This window comes from Megascapheus bottae, chromosome 18, assembly GCF_031878675.1.
Source record: "Megascapheus bottae isolate mThoBot1 chromosome 18, mThoBot2.hap1, whole genome shotgun sequence".
NCBI lineage: Eukaryota > Metazoa > Chordata > Mammalia > Rodentia > Geomyidae > Megascapheus > Megascapheus bottae.
Genome location: NC_143526.1, coordinates 39078896 through 39100163, shown reverse-complemented (window position 1 = coordinate 39100163; position 21268 = coordinate 39078896). Strand labels below are relative to the sequence as shown.

General features: G+C 50.1%; 1 protein-coding gene across 5 annotated transcripts in view; it reads left to right on the top strand.

Moving 5' to 3' along the window:
* Positions 1 to 21268, top strand: part of Slc13a3 (solute carrier family 13 member 3) — a 47310-nt gene that overhangs the window by 12538 nt on the left and 13504 nt on the right. For 4 of the 5 annotated variants that reach the window (XM_090352467.1, XM_090352466.1, XM_090352469.1 and 1 more), the window contains exons 2-8: positions 3097 to 3362; positions 4559 to 4722; positions 10002 to 10068; positions 12057 to 12245; positions 16352 to 16477; positions 18109 to 18204; positions 18718 to 18822. In XM_090352467.1, the coding sequence (XP_090208593.1) occupies positions 3097 to 3362; positions 4559 to 4722; positions 10002 to 10068; positions 12057 to 12245; positions 16352 to 16477; positions 18109 to 18204; positions 18718 to 18822 (1013 nt within the window). The remainder of the gene's footprint in view (positions 1 to 3096; positions 3363 to 4558; positions 4723 to 10001; positions 10069 to 12056; positions 12246 to 16351; positions 16478 to 18108; positions 18205 to 18717; positions 18823 to 21268) is intronic. The other variant, XM_090352468.1, reaches the window with a different exon arrangement.

Here is a 21268-nt window from a genome sequence, read left to right as displayed (position 1 = left end):
GCAAGGTAATGAAACGCACTCTTAACCCGCTTGCTGCCAAAGCCTGGGGTGTGCCAAGGGTTCACATTCGGTTCCTGCCATTGCCTCAGCCCACCACAGCCCACAGAGGGCTGAGGCAGGTTGCATCCTGACCAGAAAAGAGAGAGGTGGAGGGATCTGGAAGGCAGAAATGAGAGAGAGGAGGAGGGAAGAGGAGAGGAGGAGAATGCAGGCTTATACTCAGGCCCTTTGAAAGGCTACCCTTAGGAGCAGAGCATAAGGAGGTGCCTTGTCCCGTGTATGTAGTGCATAGATGAATGCACTGAGCAGAGGGGCCCCCCGAAAGCATAAGTACTACAGCAGCTCATACAGACAGGTTTCACCCACCATAGCTCCAGACTAGAAAGCATCCAAGTGTCCAGTTATCAAGTAGCTACAGCCTGGAACATACTCAGCAATAAAAGGATAGGTAATGCATGCCACGAACACCCGAGGAAGACCACCATACTGAACGTCCAGCTTGTGTGTTCCACTGATGCAGAGTCCAAAGACAGTAATGGAAGGCACAGTGTGTGTGTGTGTGTGTGTGTGTGTGTGTGTGTAAGGGGGTGCCTTGTAAGGAGTGGGGTTTGGACTGAGAGAACATAGGAGATACTTGGGATGAGGGAAATGCCCATCTGTCTTGGTTGGGATACAGGCAGTGAGTCTGTCAGAACTCCTTGAACTGGGCCTTTACAATGGAGCTATTCTATCATTTATAGATTGTAGCCCAACGAGACTAAGTTTAGAAACAGCGCTTTTCCTTTTTCTTCCCAACTATTGCCATGATACGTTTCCAGAGGGGGGAGTGCCTTTCTTATTCCTGCAGTCCTATGGCTTCCTCAAGCACTTGAAAAAATCGTGAAAATCTGCAGTTTCTTCTGTACTGAAATGAGGTCTCCTTTCAGAAATGAGACTGGGCGGCCCCAGGGGGTGACCAAAATCCTCTGCTTTCCTACTCACGTCAGAAGGAAGCCTGCTCTTCCCACATCTCCTCCTCCGTCCTCAGGTGAAGCCAGCAGAGCTGGAGTTCCTTTGTGAGGAGATTTTGAATGATTGATTCTGTTTCTTTAACAGAAGCGGAAATATTCAAGGGCATCTTTTCCTGATAGCTGAGTACTTACTTGTTTTCAAGCAGGTACTCTGTTTCCTGGAATGTTGTCGGTTATGGGCATAAAGCTGTTTAGGCTCTCTTGATTTTCCCTTTGAGTCCACAAGTTATAGTCGGGTTCTTTTTTCATTCTTGATTTTTTTCGACACAGATCTCGCTATGTCACCAAGTTAGCCTGCCACTCTCAATCCTCCTGCTCAGCTTCTCGAGTGCTGGGATACAGGTCTCATTTTACTTGGCTGTCTTCCTAAGATCCAGCCTGAGAATGTTACTAGCGGGAAGCTATATTATCTCCTGACATTTTTAATTTGAGTCCATTCATGAGTCTCCCACCCACTGTATGTCCTCCACACCCCAATTCCTGCCCAGTAAAATGGGCGAGTGTGCAAAGTTCCTTTACTGCTTCCAACCTTGTTTCTAGTGCCAGGACTGCAGGACACTAGCGAGCCTGACCTAGGAGTCGGCACAAGCTTTCATTCTTTGAAGTGTGGTTCAAGTAGATTTTCCCCAGATCTCTCCTTGTGGTTGTCTCTCTTTGGCCCCTAAACTAAGTTACTTAATCCAGGGGGATTTAGAGCCATATCAGCTACTGGACGTGCCTGCCCTTCCGTGGGCAGGTGTGCCTTCAGCCCTGTCTCACACAGACAGTGCGCTGAGGGCAAGTGACATCTACTCTCCTTACATCCAGAAGCTGCAGCATGTAGCTGAGGAAAGGATACGGGTCATAATATATCCATTCATTCATTCCTTCATCCATCCATCCATTCATCCATCCTTCTGTCCATCCATCCATCCTTCTTTCTATCCATCCATCATCCATCCATCCATCCATCCATCCACCATTCATCATCCATCTCTTCTCCACTGGCTGATACCAACTCTTTACAATACCAGCCACTGCACTAGGCCCAAAGGATACAAAAAAATGAAATAAACCTGTCCTCAAGAGACTTGTATGGGAGTCAGGCAGCAAGAACCATCCCCCTCTCCTTCCTGGTGCCAAACAGTTCTCCAGGCTCAGCCTGGGAAAATGCTGGCATCTCCGAGGAGCTTCTGTCTTTATGGGTTCTCCCGAGGGACTTCAGGGAAGCTTCAGGGGAGCTGTGACACAGGTATGTGAGTGAAGGGATTGTTAACAGGATCTTACATTTGTAGGGACCTCGGGAAGATGGCATTTAACATGTCTCAGCTCCCCTCGTAGAAAAACAACCAAATGTCATGGCTAGGAACCAGTCCTCAGCCAGTGAGTTCCCTGGAATATGAGTTTCCTTGGCCAAGCTTGTGTCTAATGCCAGAGGAAGCTGAAGGAATCTCAGGTGTGAACCGGGTGGTTGGGGCCAAAGGGAGCTGCAGGACAGTCTTAGTCCACGTGAGCTGTGATGACAAGATGCCACAGAACAGGAAGTGGTTGGACCACAAACTTCCAAAACGCCACTTAATTGCTCAAGATGGAGGCTCTGGAGGGGTTGGTGCCTAGTGAGAGGCTGGCTCTGACTCAAGGCACGCTGCGGCTGGGTCTCTTTGATAAGGGTGCTGATCTCATGGATGATAACCAAACCCTCTGGGCCTCAAGTCCCGCCTCTTACAACTGCCACCGCGCTTAGGTTTGAATACATGAATGGAGGAGAGAGAAACACAGGCAGCCCACAAACAAGGAGATGCTGACGTATCTGCCTTTAGACTACCCACTGACTCCGTTTCCTGTCTTAGCCCTGGTCCCTCTGGGAGCCATGTCCTCTCCCCGGAGTGGTGGAAGCCAATGAGTCAGGGATGGCCTAAACATATTCTGAATTGACTTCGTTCTCTCCCTCACCTCCTCACGGATCTACTAGACATTTCTGGGATCCCTGATCAAATCTATTCTTTTTACTTTTGCCTGTATGGCAGAAGACACATCTAAGCCATGGGAGTATTTCTCCCACTGCTTCTCTGAGACTCTGACGCCAGCATCCTCGTGTTGTCTGCAGGAGGGCCGCTGCCTGTTCGTGGTTCTGGTCATGGCAGTGTACTGGTGCACAGAGGCCCTGCCGCTGGCTGTGACGGCGCTGCTCCCCATCGTCCTGTTCCCCTTTCTGGGCATCCTGCCCTCCAACCAAGTCTGCTCGCAGTACTTCCTGGATACCAACTTCCTCTTCCTCAGTGGTCTGGTCATGGCCAGCGCCATCGAGGAGTGGAACCTGCACCGGAGAATTGCCCTTAAGGTCCTCATACTCGTGGGAGTCCAGCCAACCAGGTTAGTGGATGCCTGGGTGCCACAGACAGTGACAGCCCCTCGGGACGTCAATTATCCTCCATGAGAGCCCCTGGGGGAGAGAGCTGGCGTGCTGGGCCGGCCCCACGGGTTGGGACTGCTATCCTGAGGTCTTGGGGCAGTGGCTGTCCCCCAGGCCTGGACTTTCATTCTCAGAATGAAGTTATGCAGACAACTTTCTTTTTTTTTAATTAAAGAATTTATTGACCTTGATTTTTACCTCCCATTTCAAATGACGTATTTAACAAATACGTATTCAAGAAGGGAATCTCTAGATACAATCTCTAGATACACTTAGATGTTAGACCATAATTAAAATTCAGACAGCTTTCTTTAACGCACCCCTGAGTAACAGCAGGTGGGCTTGGGAAGACCCGTGACTTTGTGGCAGTTCGAATGTCAGAGACAGCCCAACCACACCTGCAGTTCTTCATATGTGATAGGGCAGCCGATTAGAAAATCAATATGAAGAAGAAGAAAAAAACAATGAAATCTAATTTTGTTGTTGTTGTTGTTGTTTTTGCCAGTCCTGGGGCTTGAACTCAGGGCTTGGACACTGTCCTGAAACACTTTTTGCTCAAAGCTAATGCTCTGCCACTTGAGCCACAGCACCACTTCTGGCTTTTTCTGTGTATGTGGTACCAAGGAATCAAACCCAGGGCTTCACGCATGCTAGGTGAACACTCGACCACTAGGCTATGTTCCAGGCCCCTGAAATCTAAATTTTGTTGGTGGGAATGGAGCAAATGAAGGCTGGAAGAGTCTAGGTATATTGGTCTCTGGTGGGAAATCCAGAAGTCTGAGCCAAAGTGGAGTGGGAGGGGAACAGGAAGAAGGCTAGGGAGGCCATCAGGCAAGATGGCAGGAGTCTTGATGTCCTCCAGCCACTTGTTTCTGAAACAGGTGCCGTCAGGGGTGTGGAGACGAGGCAGAGATGGCTTCAGGCTTGGAAAGCCTTCAGAACGCTCTTCCCACAGGCACCCGGGATCAGTCCACGGAGACCCATTGAGCCAAGGATTCCTTAGACCTAAAACCCCCCGGATTGCCGATCCCTGCTCTGCCGGGGTCTAGCCTTCTCTGGACCCCGACTTTCAGTCTGTCAAATGGGTGGGAATGGGAAGCTGGGAGCAGAGGCTCCAGGACCTCCCGACCTCACCTTGACCCTCCTGGGTCTGCAGGCTCATCCTGGGAATGATGGTCACCACCGCCTTCCTGTCCATGTGGCTGAGCAACACCGCCTCCACCGCCATGATGCTGCCCATTGCCAGCGCCATCCTCAAGAGTCTCTTTGGCCAGAAGGAGCTGCAGAAGGACCCGGGCCGGCAGGGAGAGGAGAATGCAGGTGAGCTGGGGGAAAGCCCTGGGGCCCGCTCCACCCTTGCGGAGGGGTAGGAACCTGCACTGTACCCAGTAGTTGTCACTGGGAATTAGGAAAGACAGTCTATAGCCCCTTGACATGGAAGGTTTGGCATTTATTGAGCCAGACAGCACCTATGTCGCTCTTTTATCCCTCAATGAAAGAGGTGTGATCATTAAACTTGCTTGCGACCATTTGAGCAGATGCTGTGTCACTATTCACAACCGGAATGCCCTGGAAAGTATGAGTTTTCCGCCAACAAGACTGGTACAAACACAGCAACTGAGGCAGCAGACTAGGGGATGTAGGCATAGGAATGCTGGAGCACTGCCGGGGAGGGCATGAGCCAGGCCAGCCTTTCCTAAGGGTACCCTGAGAGGTTATGCAGGTGAGGTGAATGTTCACTCATCCTGCAGTCTAACTCATGGACGCCCAAGCACTCTCCATTAGGCCTGCAGAGATGACATGGCAATACTTGATGCTAGCTGCACTCATCCGGGTGTGAGAAGGGGATGTGAACTCCACAGCTAATAAAGGGTGGCAGCGCTAACACAGGATGCCATACTGTTTTTACAAGATACCAGAATTAGCAAGCCAGCGTGTCCAAGCAGATCTCCTGAAGCCGTGGTCGTCATAACAAACCATCCTGCCCATCGTGGTGGTGCTAGAGGTCATGGTGCCCACTCTGTATGAGCAACAACTTGGATTGTTGCATGAGAAATGGAAAATGAGACACACACAATCTAGTGGCTACTGTGGGAAGGACAGCAGGGAGATCCCAGTTATGTCCCCAGATCGCACAGCAAATGATCGAGCCCAACTCAATCATTTGGCTCCAGAGCCATGACACCAGCTGTACCACCGAGAATGATTTAAGAGGTCCTCTGCTTTGGTTTTAAACGGTTTTACCATCTACATGCAGAATCCTGCTGTTCGTACAGAAGCGGAGCCAGGGCCTCCACGAGGCCCGTCTTGTTCCATGTGGAAGGGAAGACATACTGTATAGTAGTAGCTAGTAGATGATTTTCTAACAAATAAGCAAAGTAAACACCTCCGGCTTTGAGGGCCACTCTGGGGCACCTGCTCAGCACTGTCTCCTGCCCATGTGACACACAGCGTGGTTGTAACCCACAGCCCTGACGCATTTCCCTGCACTACAGAGTGTAGGGAGGCAGGAGAGACTGGAAGGCTGGGGCAGACACCTGACTTGCAGGCCACAGGATCAGAGTGAGGGCTGGTTAATGATCAGCCTCTGAGGCGTAGGGCAAGGCTCACTCTGGGGCAGAGAGATGTACTTTTCACCCAGGGCCTGTGCTTTGCTCGGGTAGGTGACCTGGAATGAGACAAGATGTAGGATGTGGAGGTTCAAGTTGGTGGAACAGAAGCGGGGCACAGAGTCTCCCTGGGGTTTTAAGTTCGCCTTTAGTGGTCACACATTGATGCTAATATGAGGGTCATTTTCTGAAGACCTACTGTGTGTGACATATGGCTCAGTTTTTTCACATCAATTAGCTTGTTTAAACTTCTTCATTGTACCAGGCAGCAGACAATGTCCTTTTCCCGATGAAGGGACAGGCTCAGAGAGGCAAAATCATTTGCCCAGAGCTACATGGAATGATGGCAGAATTTGTCTGAATTCACAACCTGTGCTTATGAGTGCTAGGCCACGTGGACTGGCTCAGAAGGGAGCGGAACTGGGGCAGGGAGGACCTCACTGAACAAAACCCCAGAGCTGCTTATCATGGACAGTCCCCATCCCCTTACCCAGCTCTGTGACGCTTCTTCCATTTTTTCCTATATACGTTCATTATCGGCTTCACCTTCCGAGGGCGCTGTCCTCACCACAGCTACGAGAGTCCCTGGGATAAGGATGCTAAAAGCAGGGATAGGACCTGTATCTCTCTACCAGTGAGGGGCCCACCTGACTTCTCAAGCTATGCAATTTGCCTCTTCTAACCAAAGAAAGTCACCGTGCATGCCTGTGAGCAGGCCCAAGATGTCACTGTTCTCAAAGCAATCTTTGGCTGGGTGAGGCATTGCTTTCCTCTTCCACTCTTCCTGCACTATGCCAGGACACTCGGGAGACTTCTCACCCAAAGGCTGAGACCAAAACCTCCTGTGTTGTGTTGACTGTTGTGTTGATCGAGTGACACATGGGATGGAAAGCCAGTGCAGGGCAAGTGACTGTAGGTGGCCATTGGGTGAGAACTACTGTTAGGCTTTTCAGAGCTGAGAGGGGGGTGTGTGCTCCCTCCTGCGTGATCTGCACCACAGATCTATGTGGTAGGCACCAAGCCCCGGGAAGGCTCCATGAATCCTTCCCATCTCTACAAATGATGGCCACGGAGACAGTCTTATCCACCTGTAACACACTCAGCACAGACCGGGTGTTCAGCAGACATGGTGCTAGAAGACAGTGAACAAACCTCAGTTTTCTCCTATATCCTTCAGGGATGATCATTCTTACCTCCCAGGCTGCAAACAAATGAGCACACATGACCCCTCCTGCAGGCACCTTTGACCTTTGACCTCCCCCTGGGGTAGTTTGACCTCAGAACTCTTCCAGAAGGGCCATGTGTGTGCTGTGGAGCTTCTCAATCATGCTGGGAGGTTGGACTCTTATCAGCAGACTTGCTGAGAGTCAGATGGGTGCCTTGGAGACAGGAAAGAGCCATAAGTTGAAGGATTAACTGTCCCGGCTACCAGTGGGACTCTGCCACTAGCCCACTGCTTCCTCTTATTTGGGTGGGGGAGGCCTTGAGTACTTGTTTGGCCTTTTCCACTTCAGACTGATGCTCTATCATTTGAGCCATGCCCATACTTCCAGCATTTTGCTGGTTAGCTGGAGATCAGAGTCTTGGGGATGTGTCTTCCTGGTCTGGTTTAAAACCTTGACCCTCAGGTCTCAGCCTTCTGAGTAGCTGGGATTACAGGCGTAGACCACCGGCACCCAGCTCCATGTCTGCCTCCCTGGGCCTCAGGTTCTCCAGGTGGCTAGGGAAGGTAATATCCCTGCCTCGCTCTGCAAGGCTGCTGTAAGATGATGCCCACCTCATCCAAGTGCAAACGCAAAGGTTGAGATTCTCTGAAGAAGACATTGTATCAGCTCGGAGCTCCAGCCCAGCATGACTTCCATGGCCAGGAAGGCTGACTGGAGACTTTGTTCTTTCAGCTGTTGCTATGGGCTTTCCTAAGCCACAGAGGTCCAGGAACCCCAGGGCAGCTCCAGGGGAAAGGGTTAAGAGCATTTGCCTTAAGAGATTTTCCTTTCCTTTTCTTTGCTTTTTTCAATTGCATCTTTTTATTGGCTTTATTTTTGTTGTCCTTAGAAACCTAATGCTGATAAAAAGTATTTCTGCATTTGTACTATTCTGCCTAAAGAAACAGCGTACTCACCTCCCACCTCAAAATTAGCTCCCGTCAACCCTACATGCACGACTGTTGCTGGCTTTCACAGTTTCTCCGGGGCAGGTGGAGAGCAGCCAGGTTCTGTGCACAGGACAAACTGGGGGACAAAGCAGACCATCCAGGGCCTGCGTAGCCACTGGAGGCTTCAGCTCCCTGTCTGGACTTCAGAGGAGTTGCCCTGGCTCCAGACAACACAAGTTGATCACCTATAGAACTGCTCAAATCCCGACTGAGGCCCACTCCACAGCCACTAACAGACCTCTGGACTCCCAGGCAACTCTGCTGTGCCCACTTAAGAGCTCACCCACTAGGTTGTGCCTAAAGGACTAGAACCACTGTGGTCCCAGCCCAGCAGAAGGTCCAAAGTGAGCCAGAGATGAGAGGGCCACGGGGTCACTGGGTCAGAGTCCTTCCTGTCAGACCATCCCCTGGGGAGTGACTTTGCTCCCACCATTGGTATGCTATTAACAGCTTCCTGCCTCCATGCCTCGGGCTGGGGCCTCGTGTGCTGCTAGTGGACACGTGTTCCCACTCCTGGGCCCCAAAGTCCTTTGCCTGACCCAGGCCCAGTGTGTGTAGACTTGACTTTTATCTTCATATCTCTGCCATGGCCAACGGAGCCAGCCTCAGGCAGAGCAGAACATGGCCTGGCAGGAAGGTCGGAATAGTTCCCAGTGCTGGGTGAGGCCTTGTCTTTCTTGCCCACAGTAACCATATTCACAGAATCCTGGCTCATTCTTGGCTTCTCCTTCCTTCCTTCCTTCCTTCCTTCCTTCCTTCCTTCCTTCCTTCCTTCCTTCCTGCCGTCCTTCCATCCTTCCTTCCATCCTTCCCCTCTCCCTCTGTCTCATCTGTCTCTCTCTTTCCTCTCTGTCTTTGTCTCTTTCTTCTTCTCTAGGGCATAATAGAGTTTGTATTCAGAGCTTTGCACTTTCTAGGTAGTCATGCCTCCGGCCTATTTAAGAGATAGGACCTTAGCCAGGTGCCAGTGGCTCACACCTGCAATTCTAGCTTCTCAGGTGGCTGAGTTCTGAGGATCTCGGTTCAAAGCCAGCCTGGGCACAAAAGTCTATGAGACTCTCATCTCCAATAAACCACCAGAAAACTGAAGTGGTGCTTGGCTCAAAGTGGTAGAGCTCTGGCCTTGAGTACAAAGCTGTCAGGGACAGTGCCAAGGTCCTGAGTTCAAGTCCTACAACCAACAAAAGAAAAATTCAAATTCTAATGTCCAAACTGAGGTACCCTGAGTTATAATGGCTGAGCCAAATCATGATATCATAAAAAGCTCACTGGTCCCTGTCTTTCCCTCCCTCCTCCTCTCTCTCCTCCCTCTCCTCTCATCCCCTTTCCTGTTTCCTTGCCTCCTCCCTACTCTATTTTATTTCTCGATTAAATGAACGATACGACATCCTTGGCCCATACCTGCAGGAGAAGGGGAACTCTTCTGTTAGGAAAATGGAGGAGAAAGGAAGGAAACAAGCTGGACTCGTTCTTCCACAGGCAAGGACTGTTTATTGAGATAGTGCAGCATCGAGGGACACAGCCTTCCCATGGGCTTGGAGACTGTGTGTCTGAGCTAGGACCGGAGCTGGGTTTTATGGGATCTGAGCAAGGAGGCAGAGGTGAATGCAAAAGCCCGGAGGTCAAGGGAGGTGGGGGCTTCTCTGTTGGGCTCACATGGAATGTTTACAGCTGGACTTAGATACATTGCCCTGCTGGAGTCAGGCAGTCTGCACTTATAGCCTGCCTGGAATATGTGTGCACCTAGGAAAACGGGGTGGAGGGAGGAGGAAGGGGACAAGCTTTCCCTGTCCCCTCCCCTTGCTCCACTGCATTAATACCCTCTCTCCTCCTAGCTGCTGTGCGAAGAAACGGGCTCCACACAGTGCCCACAGAAATGCAGTTTCTTGCCAGCACGGAAGGGTAAGTGCCCAGTGAAATTCCCAGGGGAGCCAGGGCCTGATTCAAGGAGGCTTGGGTGTTATAGCCAGCCCCGCTCAGATGGCCCAAGGTCCACATTCCTTCTGTGGCCCCCATGGCTCAGGCATAGCCATCAATGGTCTCCTTTAAAAAGGCAGCAGCTCGCCAGGCCTCGTTGCATACACCTGTCATCTTGGGAGGCAAAGGGAGGAGGATAGAGATTGCCAGGCGAGGTTAGTCTGGCACTTAAAAAGCAGAATGGAAGGCCAGGAGCGTGGCCTAGTGGTAGCGTGCTTGCCTAGCATGCACAAAGCCCGGGATTCGTTTCCTCAGGACCACAAACACAGAAAACGTTAGAAGTGGTGCTGTGGCTCAAGTGGTGGGGTGTTGGCCTTGAAAAAGCCCAAGGACAGTGTCCAGGACCTGAGTTCAAGCTCCAGGACTGGCAAAAAAAAAAAAAAAAGCAGAATAGACTAGGATGGTGTAAGCTGGATAGGCTGGGGGAAGGGAGGGAGGGAAGGAGGGAGAAGGTGGGATGGCTGAGGATGGAAAGAGGCCATAGCAGAATGGACAGCTGCACATTTCTCTCTGAGGGTCTCTAGGGGCCAAGGTGCTTTTCTCTTGAAGGCAGGGATCAAGGCACAGGTCTCCTGAGAGTCACCAAAGTGGGGGGGAAAAAGAGGCTCAAGGCCAGCACTGTCCTGGGGTCCAGTAAGTCCCCTCCCATGACGTCATGCTGTGACATCTGCACGGGGGTGTCACACGCAGCCTGTGGGTCCTCCCCACGGCATGGGGTACAGTCACGGAGAGGGTCATAGGATTCAGTCACCCCATCTGACTTGCACTGTGGCCCTACTGCCTCCTGGTTATGACGTGGGCACATCCCAAACCTCGCAGAGCCCACGTTCCTCTGCCAGGAGGACAGGGATGTGACACAGGGGCCCACCTCTGAAGCCTGAGAGTCACTGAGGTCCTGCTTCCAGGATATGCACAGATGGGAACACTTGTTCCTAAGCCATACTCAGGATTTGACTGGATGACGCAGCTGGGAATAGTGGGGTTGCTGGAGCTGGAGTGGGCGCCCACCAGTGGGTGGAGATGCTTGCCTCCAGTTCTAGCTGGCTTGATCAGGCCCCAGCCTCAAGGAGCTTGTGTTCTGGCATCTGGAAGTGAATGCAGGAGCAGAGGGGCCGGTGTGGCAGGTGGGTGATGAGAGGAGAGGGCTAGGGAGCGGGCGTGGGGTCAGCCGGGTTTGCCTGGACCCCCTCAGGGGGCTGAGCTCAGTTATAGACTTGGTTTAGTTTAGTTGTCTTCTAGACTTTAAAAATATTTATGTATTCATGACACGTGAATTTTTCCTTTTTTTTTTTCTTTCTCTCTCTCTCTTCTCTCTTTCTCTGTCTCATTTGTGTACCAGTATCGGGGCTTGAACTCAGGGTCTCACACTCTCCCTTGGCTTTTTCCCTCAAGACTGACACTCTATCATGTGAGTTATACCTCTACTTCTGTCTTTTGACTGGTTAATTAGAGATGAGCGTCTCATAGACTTTCCTGCCCAGGCTGGCTTCAAACCAGGATCCTCAGATCTCAGACTCCTAAGTAGCTAGGATTGCAGGCGTGAACCTGCGCCCAGGAAAATATCCATACTTTTTAAAGTCCACATCCAAGGGGTATTGCTTGTGCAGGAAACACGGGTCCACGTTGCCATGCTAACAGCCATGGTGTCAGTGTCCAGCGGAAGTGAGGGCTGTGTTTGCAGGGACATTTTATTGTTTTCATTCAAATGACATTTCATGCCATGGTGAGCACCCTACCCCATCCACTCCTGAGGAAAACTTCTAACATAGACATCTGAGGGAAGGCTTTCCCTGCATGGGCCCTTTTGGCTTCAGAAAGGGCCCCCTTGGGTTGGCAGCCCCTGAGCAGCGAGCAGAGAGGCCTGCCATAGGCCAGGGACTCTGAACAGCTTCCCTTGGTGTCCTTGAACGCAGGGGTCATGCTGAAGAGTCTGAGGTCCAGCTGGATCTGCCTGCTGACTCCATGGAGGAGGAGGAGAAGGAGTACCACAAAAACGTCTGGAAAGGCTTCCTCATCTCCATCCCCTACTCAGCCAGCATCGGGGGCACCGCCACTCTCACGGGCACAGCCCCCAACCTCATCCTTCTGGGCCAGCTCAAGAGGTAAACACAGGAGTGCTTGTGGCTCAGCCCCCCCCCCAGGTGGGCTCCTCCTCCCCTTCTTCTCCTCCCCCTCCCCTCCCCCTCCTTCTCTTCCTCCTCCCCCCTCATTCATTTCCCACCTGGGGAATGTGGGACACCCACCCACAGGAGTAACTTTCTGCCGCCCTTGTGGGACAGTGAACAAAAGAACCCTGATAGCTAAGAGGGTACCAGTGAGGAGAGTGGACTGACAGTGGACAGTGTCCACCGAGTGAGTTAGAGACCAACCAGGGCAACAGAGCAAGATGTTGTCTACGAAGTAAAGAAAGAAGGTAGAGAGGAAAGGAAGAAGGAAGGGAGAAAGAGACAGAGAGAAGGGGGAAGAAAGGAAGGGAGGGAAGGGAGGAGGGAGGGAGGGAAGGAAGGAAGGAAGGAAAGGAGGGAGGGAGGGAAGGAGGGAGGAAGGAAGGAAGGAAAGGAGGGAGGGAGGGAAGGAGGGAAGGAAGGAAGGAAGGAAGGAAGGAAGGAAGGAAGGAAAGGAGGGAGGGAGGGAAGGAGGGAGGAAGGAAATAAGGCAAGGGAGGCTAGCATGCCTATTTAGAGGGGAGTTGAGAAGAGGAAAGTTACAAACGTAGCACTGTCTTGAGAACTCCAGCTTTTCCTCAGGTAAGATGGGAAAGCATGGAGAGGCAGCGCCGAGGAGGGCCTGATGCAGTGGAAAGCAAAGCCTGCTGAGTGGGCCAAGAAAGCAGTGTGTTCTCTACTCACCACCTGGTTCTCCCATCCTGGCCTCTAACTTCTCTTCTCCTCCCCTCTCCTCTCCTCTCCTCTCCCCTCCCCTCCCCTCCCCTCTCCTCTCCTCTCTCCTCTCCTCTCCTCTCTCCTCTCCTCTCCCCTCCCCTCCCCTTCCCTCTCCTCTCCTCTCCTCTCCTCTCCCCTCCCCTCCCCTCTCCTCTCCTCTCCTGTCCTCCCCTCTCCTCCCCTCCCCTCCTCTCCACTCCCCTCCCCTCCCCTCTTCTCTTCTCTTCTCCTCTCCTCTTCCCTCCCCTCTCCTCTCTTCTCCTCTCCTCTTCTCTCCCCTCTCTCCCTCCCCTCCCCTCTCTTCCCCTTCTTTCTTTTCTTCCTTCCTTTCTTTCTTTCTTTCTTTCTTTCTTTCTTTTTTTCTTCCTTTCTTCCTTTCTTTGCCAGTCCTGGGGCTTTGAACTCAGGGCCTGCGCGCTGTTCCTGAGCTTCTCTTGCTCAAGGCTAGCACTTTACCACTTGCGCCACAGTGCCACTTCTGGTTTTTTCTGTGTATGTGGCATTGAGGGAGCCAACCCAGTGCTTCATGTATGCTAGGTGAGCGCTCTACCACTAAATCACATTCCCAGCCCTGGCCTCTAGTTTCTAAGAAATCAAAGAAGAAGAAAGAGCCAGTTTTCCAAGGTTCTATGACTATGATCTTCAGATTCCAGGATTCTGAGAAGCCCCCCAGGTTTCTGATCCCCCATCCACAGCTGTGTCAGTGGAGATGCAGCATGTGTTCATTAAATTGGCATAAACGCAAATACAAGCATTTGGTAAATTGCACTTGTATTCAGTATGGCTAATCTTTTTACTTGGTGTTCAAACAGAGTCGGACCTACAAGTCTGATGGCGGGGACGTAGCTGTGGTTCTTTCCCTGTGCTAGAATCAGGAGTTCCTTCCCCTCCCCAAGCATAGTGGCACATGCCTATCAACCCAGCACTCAGCAGACTGAGGCAGGAGGATCATGAATTCAAGGCCTGCATAGCTTACGCAATAACACCCTGTCTCCAAAGGAAAAGAATGGTGATTTCCCAGTATTTTTTATTTTCATACCCCCACCAGTGTTTGGTCTGATGAATTACCATTACATTCTAGAATTCTAAACTCCTTTTAGGATTTGGTGGTAAAAACAAGGGCATCTGTTAGAATTACAGGGGTGTGGGGGGCTCAGCTAGATTTTCGTTGAGGCTGTGAGGAGGGCCCAATTCCAAATGCTGCCAGAGCACCTAGTTTTGCAACAACCTCGGTGTCTTTTGATCTCTATCCTTTGAAGAGGGCCTGGCTGAACCTCATGGTTTTGGTCAGCAGTTGAACATCCAGAAGCCAAAATGGCTTTCTTCCAGTGCGGGGGCGGGGGGGGGGGGGAGCTGAGTTCAGCCCTTGCTTCCCCAGTGTCTGGCCAGCAGGGTGGCTGAGCACAGGTGTTGGAGCCTGTAGGAACCCAGCCCCTGATCCAGACAGAAAGCCAAGGGCTGTGGGGTGCAGGGGCGGGGACTGCATTTGGGGTTGGGGGCCACCTCTGTGGTCGTTTCACACGGCCTGACCTATGGGAACAGGACTTGCCTTGAGTTTGAAAAAAGTGAGGAGAAAAGTGGCAACACAAGCTTAGGATTTTTGCTTTTTGTTGTTGTTGTTGTTGATTTATTTCTGTGCCAGTCCTGGGGCTTGAACTCAGGACCGGGTGCTATCCCTGACCTTTTGTGCTTAAAGCTAGCACTTTGACAGTTGAGCCACAATTCTGCGTCTGGCTTTTTTGATGGTTACTTGGAGAGAAGAGTTACATGGATTTTCCTGCTCAGGCTGGCTTTTGAGTGGCCTGCCTTAGATTTCAGCTTCCTGAGCAGCCAGGATTACAGATGTAAGCCATTGGTGCTCAGCAAAGCTTAGAAGTTGTCTTGCAGGTTGGCTGCAGCCTTTGGTGGCACAGCCTTAGGCATTTGGGATGGAAAGAGGGGCTTTACGAGAATGCTATGCTATGCTAGGGGCTGTGGGACCTGGAGACAGATGTGCTGCCCCGGAGGTCCATTTGATCTGTTCCATCTGATTATAAAATGACACAGGCACATTATGAAAGACTTCACACTGACTGACATCAGTTTAATATCACCACATATTTAATTATACATGTGCACATTTAATATTATTGACAACATACTATTGCTACAGTTTTAAAGGCTGATTTTAATCATTAAAATTTTACAGGAAACATACATTTTTAATGGATATGAGTTATCCTATTTGAGGTAAGTATTGCATTTATAGTCATCTAGGACATTTTGATTCTTTTCTCTTTATGACAAAGTCTTTCACTGTGAAGTCCAGGCTAACCTCAAATTCTGGATCCTCCTCCCCCAGCCTTCTGAGTGCCACCATGCCCAGTTTATGATTATTTTCAGTTTATTATTATTTTGCTATTTTCAATTGTATGATTGGCCACATATCTACTAAAATTAAAATTTTTTCTTTATCTAATTACAGAAAGACATTCATTTTAGAAAACCTCTATATCATCATTTATTACTATTTTGCTTATTACAGTCTATTAACTCCGTATTTTTTGTTTGTTTCTTCATTTAGAAATGTCTGACGTGGGTTTGTTTCTACTCTTTTTTTTGTTTTTATTCTTTAAGGTTCCATCTACTTTTGTTATGTCATCTTTTAACATTTGTCTTTCTTTGCTAGCTACACATATCTTCTGGATTTTAAAAAGATGCATTTTAGCAGCAGAGTTCCTACATGAAGGGGTGTACATATTTTTAAGCATCTGTGCATTTTACCAAATTCCCCTCCAGGAAACATTGTTGGGGTGAAAAAGCGTCAGGCATCTGCAGCCTGGGTTGTGTCTGCCCTAGGCCTTCTCAGGTTTGAGGATGTCTGTCTACCGACAGCCAGAAGCTTAAACACTAGCAGAAAGAGCTGAGGGACATCACCCCCAGCTCCAGCCTCTGCCCAGGCTGTGAGGATACGGGAAGAGGTGGAGTTGGAGCATATTGGGTGTTTTGTTTGGCTGAAAACATTCCCAAAGAACATTTACCAGCATGTAAACATCATGTCATTCCAAACAAAGCCCAGACCTGCCTTGGCTGGGCGCCCTCTTGCACAGCCATCGCAGGAGTTGATGACAGCTGAGTCCTGCTATTGGTTCACCAGACTTTCACTTACCCGGGTGACACAGCACTGCAGGTGTCATAGCATAGCATTCCGAAGAAGAGGCAGTGCACCCTCTGCGTGGAGCAGAGGAACAGTGGTTCCTGAGATGCCAGGACCCTCCCACACCGCTCTGGCTCTGTGGGTAGGGCTGCGGGGCTGGCAGGCTCTCCTCACCCCGGCTTTTCTGCAGCTTCTTTCCTCAGTGCGATGTGGTCAACTTCGGCTCCTGGTTCATTTTCGCCTTCCCGCTCATGTTGCTGTTTCTGCTGGTGGGCTGGCTCTGGATCTCCTTCCTGTATGTGGGGATAAGCTTCAGGTACCTCATATCGCCGTCCTGGGGAAGCTGGGGGGAAACAGCCCTGAGCTTTCCAGCCACCCTGGACCACCGCCTGCCTTGGCTTCCTGCCGGTGAGGGAAATATTAAGGAAGTCTGATCTGGTAGATGAAGAACATGAGTAAGCATTGCTATTTTTTTTTTTTTTTTTTTTTTTTGCTAGTCCTGGGGCTTGAACTCAGGGTCTATGCACTGTCCCTGAGCTTCTTTTGCTCAAAGCTAGCACTTACCACTTGAGCCACAGCGCCTCCTCTGGCTTTTTCTGTTTCTGTGCTACTGAGGAATCCAACCCAGGGCTTCATGCATGTTAGGCAAGCATTCTCCTTCTAAGCCATATTCCCAACCCAGTATTGCTATTCTTTATATTAGAAAATGTTGCTTATTCTTCAAAATGCAATGTCAGTATTTTCATGATTCGTCTTCTGACTGGATTTATGGTGCTTTTTCCTATGCAGAATTCTTTTTAGAACTTTTTTGTATATGATTTTACCACTATTTTTTTCATATGGCTTCAGAAATTTCAATTAATTTAGAAAAGATTTCCAATTACAATTATACAAATAGTCCTGTGTTTCCTTGTAGAATTTTTATTTTTATTTTTATTTATTTTTTTATTTTTTTTTTGTTTGCCAGTCCTGGGCTTGAGCTCAGGGCCTGGGCACTGTCCTTGGACTTTCTCAAGGCTAGAGCTCTACCTCTTTATTTCTGGCTTTTTGCTATGAATGTGGTACCGAGGAATCGAACCCGGGTCTTCATGCATGCTAGGCAAACACTCTACCACTAGGCTAAACTCGGCCCAGAATTTTTATATTTTTGATATCACCATTAATTGGCACATGCAACTTCAGTTTTCAGGAAATTCTGTGCCTCTGTGTTTGGTTGTTTATGTGTTTTGCTGTCCTTTCTAAGAGACTGCTGCCTGAGACCATGACAATTTGCCCCTCTATTTTCTTCTTTTTTTATTTTTAAAAATGTTCTTGTCGGGGTGATGTAGAGAGGATTTCAGTGACAATCATCTGCCCTCTACTTTCTTCTGATGTCTCTATGGCTTTTAGTTCTTATGTTCAGATCTTCAACTCATTTTAAGTTCTGTCCATAGTAGAATGGGGGGAGAGGGGCCCAAACTCCTCCTTTTGCCTAACTCCATGTGGAGAGAAGACCCATTGTATGATCTTTTGTCAAAGTGGACCACTGAAGAATGGGGTTACCCCTGGACCTTCTCACTCCCCTCCAATGATGTGTGTCCAATAACATTTACTGAGTAGCCCCTCTAGCTACACCAATCTGAGAGGCCATCTTTTCCATAAACTCAGCTCCCCATTTGTGAGGCAGTTGAGTTTCTAGGCTTTCCATTTTGCTCCACTGGTTTTGTCCGCTTATGTCTGGACTGTTCCATCCAGCATGAAGCCTGGGTGTCATATGACTTACAGTTCACTTTTTAAAGGTCAGCTAGACTCTAGAGGGGGACCACAGTTTTAGGAATGGAAGACAGGAGCAAGGAGACCAAGTGGCCACAGTGGTGTGGCTAGTGGGGGTGGGTGGACAGTGGGCAAGAAGGTCACCACACCTGCCACCCACAGTCACCATTCCTAAGCACTTTCTTTTTGTTTCAGGGGCTGGAGGAAGAAGAAATCAGAGCTACGAGCTGATGCGGAAAATAAGGCCCGCGCTTTGATTCAGGAAGAATTCCAGAACTTGGGGCCTACCAAGTACGTGGAAGTCTCGGGTGGGGAGAGAAGGCCTTCCACTGTCAGGAAGCCACTTCTGTCTAGTCCTGGCTGAGTCCTGGGGAAGCATTCGGACCCAGAGCCTGCAGGGGAGGGTGGTAGCAGCCCAGTCCAGGTGCTAGGAGGGCCATAAAGCTCTGGGTGGGCACCTTTTCCAGAATCCTGCTGGCACCATCTCTGCCACCCAGGGCCTTGATTAATGGGCACCCCCCACTGAGTGAGATGGCTAGGCTTAGGCCAGCCTCTCATGGTGGATCTGCCAACACTCCTGGTGTGGCTTTGGGTCAGGTGCTTTCTCTGGGTCCTGCTCCCTCCCCAGTCTGTGAAGGAGTACAGTGAGGGATTCTGTCTTTCTACCTCTGTGCACACCTCTCTCCATGTCTATCTGTCCCTCCTCCTGTGACTCTGAGGGTGAGTGACCAGCGGCTGGGCTGGGCAGTGCTGCAGTGGCACCTGCTGAGGCCATGGCTGTCATACCGCCTTCTCTTGCTGCAGGTTTGCAGAGCAGGCCGTGTTCATCCTGTTCTGTGCATTCGCTGTCCTCCTCTTCTCCCGAGACCCGAAGTTCATCCCTGGCTGGGCCAGCTTCTTCACCCCCGGGTGAGATTCTGGGGATTTCTGGGATAGAGCCACACAGGAAGGGGTCTAGGATGGCGGTGGAGCTGGAGGGAGGCACAGCCGGGGGCCCTAACTGGGTTTTCACCCGTGTCATCGCGTTACCATATCACCATGTCATTCTGGCACCATTGCCAGCTGAGGTTTGCTCAGTGGTAGGAGCTCTGCCTTGGGAATCACCTAGAACTAGGTCTGGCTCTAGCTCTGTCCTGTATCAGTTGCCCAACCATGAGCACAGCCTTTTCCTTCAGTCTCTTCCTCACCCCACCCTCCTCCCCTGCCTTCCTTCCTTCTGGAGGTCTGTGACTGACCGGGACATACACAGAAGCAGGAACGTTACACTGTGTGCTGTGAAGAAGGATCGAGCGGGTTACAGTACAAAGTAATGAAGCAGGATGCTGACTTGGGGAGGTTCTGGAAAGAAGCATAAATCAGGAGAGGAAAGGCAGAGGTAAAGGCACTAAGTGGAGTCACTCTGAGAATATCCACTATAGCCTGAGACAAGAAGAGACTGAGCAAGTCTGAAGGACAGAAGGAAGTCAGATGCCAGGAAGGACAGGGGGGTGGAAGGGTGGGGAGGGGCCATCCCAGAAGGTCTTTGGTCTTCTGAGACCTGGGAGCAGCCATAGATGGCTCTAGGTCAGTTCACTTCTCTGGGCCTCCGTTTCCTCATCAGTGAAAGGGGATTAATACTTAAGTAATAACAGTGAAATACAAATTACTCTTTAAAGGCAAGATTTTTATTTGCGGCATGGTCCTGTGAGGAATGAGTTGATTCCTCACTGGTGATTGCTCTTATTGCATAGGCTCTATCAAGCGCTTGCAGGAGAAATCAGGTGTCAGGTGCTGGTGGTGCATAACTTTCACCCTAGCTACTCCGGAAGCTAAGATCTGAAGGGCCGCACTTAAAGCTAACCCAGGCAGAAACATGTGTGAGACCCAGTCTCCAAAGTCATCAAGAAACAGCTGGGCTGGAGGTATGGATCAAATGGTAAAACACCGCTGAGAACAAGTACAGGTGAGCGAGTGAGAGAGAACCAGAGAGAGGGAGATTCTCAGTTCAAACCTCAGCAGTGGAAAACAAAAGAAGTGAAGTGGGAAATAGCACGTTGTTCCACGGTTATATTGTACTTCCCGTACCCCAGGCACACACACGCTGTGTGCATATCAGGCCCGCTCCTCCAGGTGCCCCCCTCCCCCAGATTAAAAGCCTGGGCCGGGAGTTTGGCCTGGTGGTAGAGGGCTTGCCTAGCATGCACAAAGACCAGGCTTTGATTCCTTAGTACCACATACCTAGAAAAAGCTGGAAATGGGGCTGTGACTCATGTAGTAGAGCTCTAGCCTTGAGAAAGCCCAAGCACAGCACTCAGGCCCTGAGTTCACACCCCAGGACTGGTTAAAAAAAAAGAAAAATTAAAAGCAGATTACCAATAATATAATTAGTGTGAGTACATTTCTGTTAGGAACTCGTACCTCAGCAGAAGTGTAACTGCAGGCAACAAACAAACCCATCTCACATGTACCATAAGCTTCTATGGACACATAATCCTGACCAGAGCATGGTTAAAATATAGAATCATTCCAAGATGGGCATTTTTTGAAAGGGGCTAAAGTACTGGGATTTGAACTCAGCGCCTCCTGATTCCTAGGCAGGTGCTTTACCACTTGAGCCATGACCTCAGCCCTTTAAGTTTGCTCTATTGTCTTTAGGTAGGTTGTCGTTATTGTTGTTTTGTCCTGGGCAAGCCTCAGTTTGTAATCTTTCTACCTCTGCCTCTGGTTAAGTTGAGATCCGGGGTATATATCACCATACCTAGCTAAATGAAATCAAGTTGACATATCAAAAAAGGAAAGGAGCTGGGTGCCACTGGCTCAAACCTGTGATCCTAGCTGTTCAGGAGGCTGAGATCTAAGGACATAATTCAGTGCCCCCCAGGAAAGCTGGTGAAATAAGAATAGCCATATTATTAGTAATGTTAGACAAGAATCTCGAATAAACTACCAAAAAAGCCAGAAGCAGAGGTGTAGCTCAAGTGGTAGAGCCCTAGCCTTGAACAACATCAACCAAAAAAGTTCAAGGACAACGCTCAAGCCCTGAGTTCAAGCCCCAGGACTAGGACACACACACACACACACACACACACACACACACTCTCTCTCTCTCTCTCTCTCTCTCTCTCTCTCTCTCTCTCTCTCTCTCTCTCTCTCTCTCTCTCTCTCTCTCTCTCTCTCTCTGTGGATGAAAACCTCCCTACACAGAATCTATGGGACTGTCTGATTCTTTCCCAAGGATTGTTCCTAGGAGAGAAATTGAATCAAGGAGTCTTCACATGGACAAGGACAACTTTGAATTGGGGCACCAGCTGCCCTCCTGATGGGAACCCCGTTCTCCCAGTACCACTGTGTGACCCCCCATGCCACACTTGTCTCT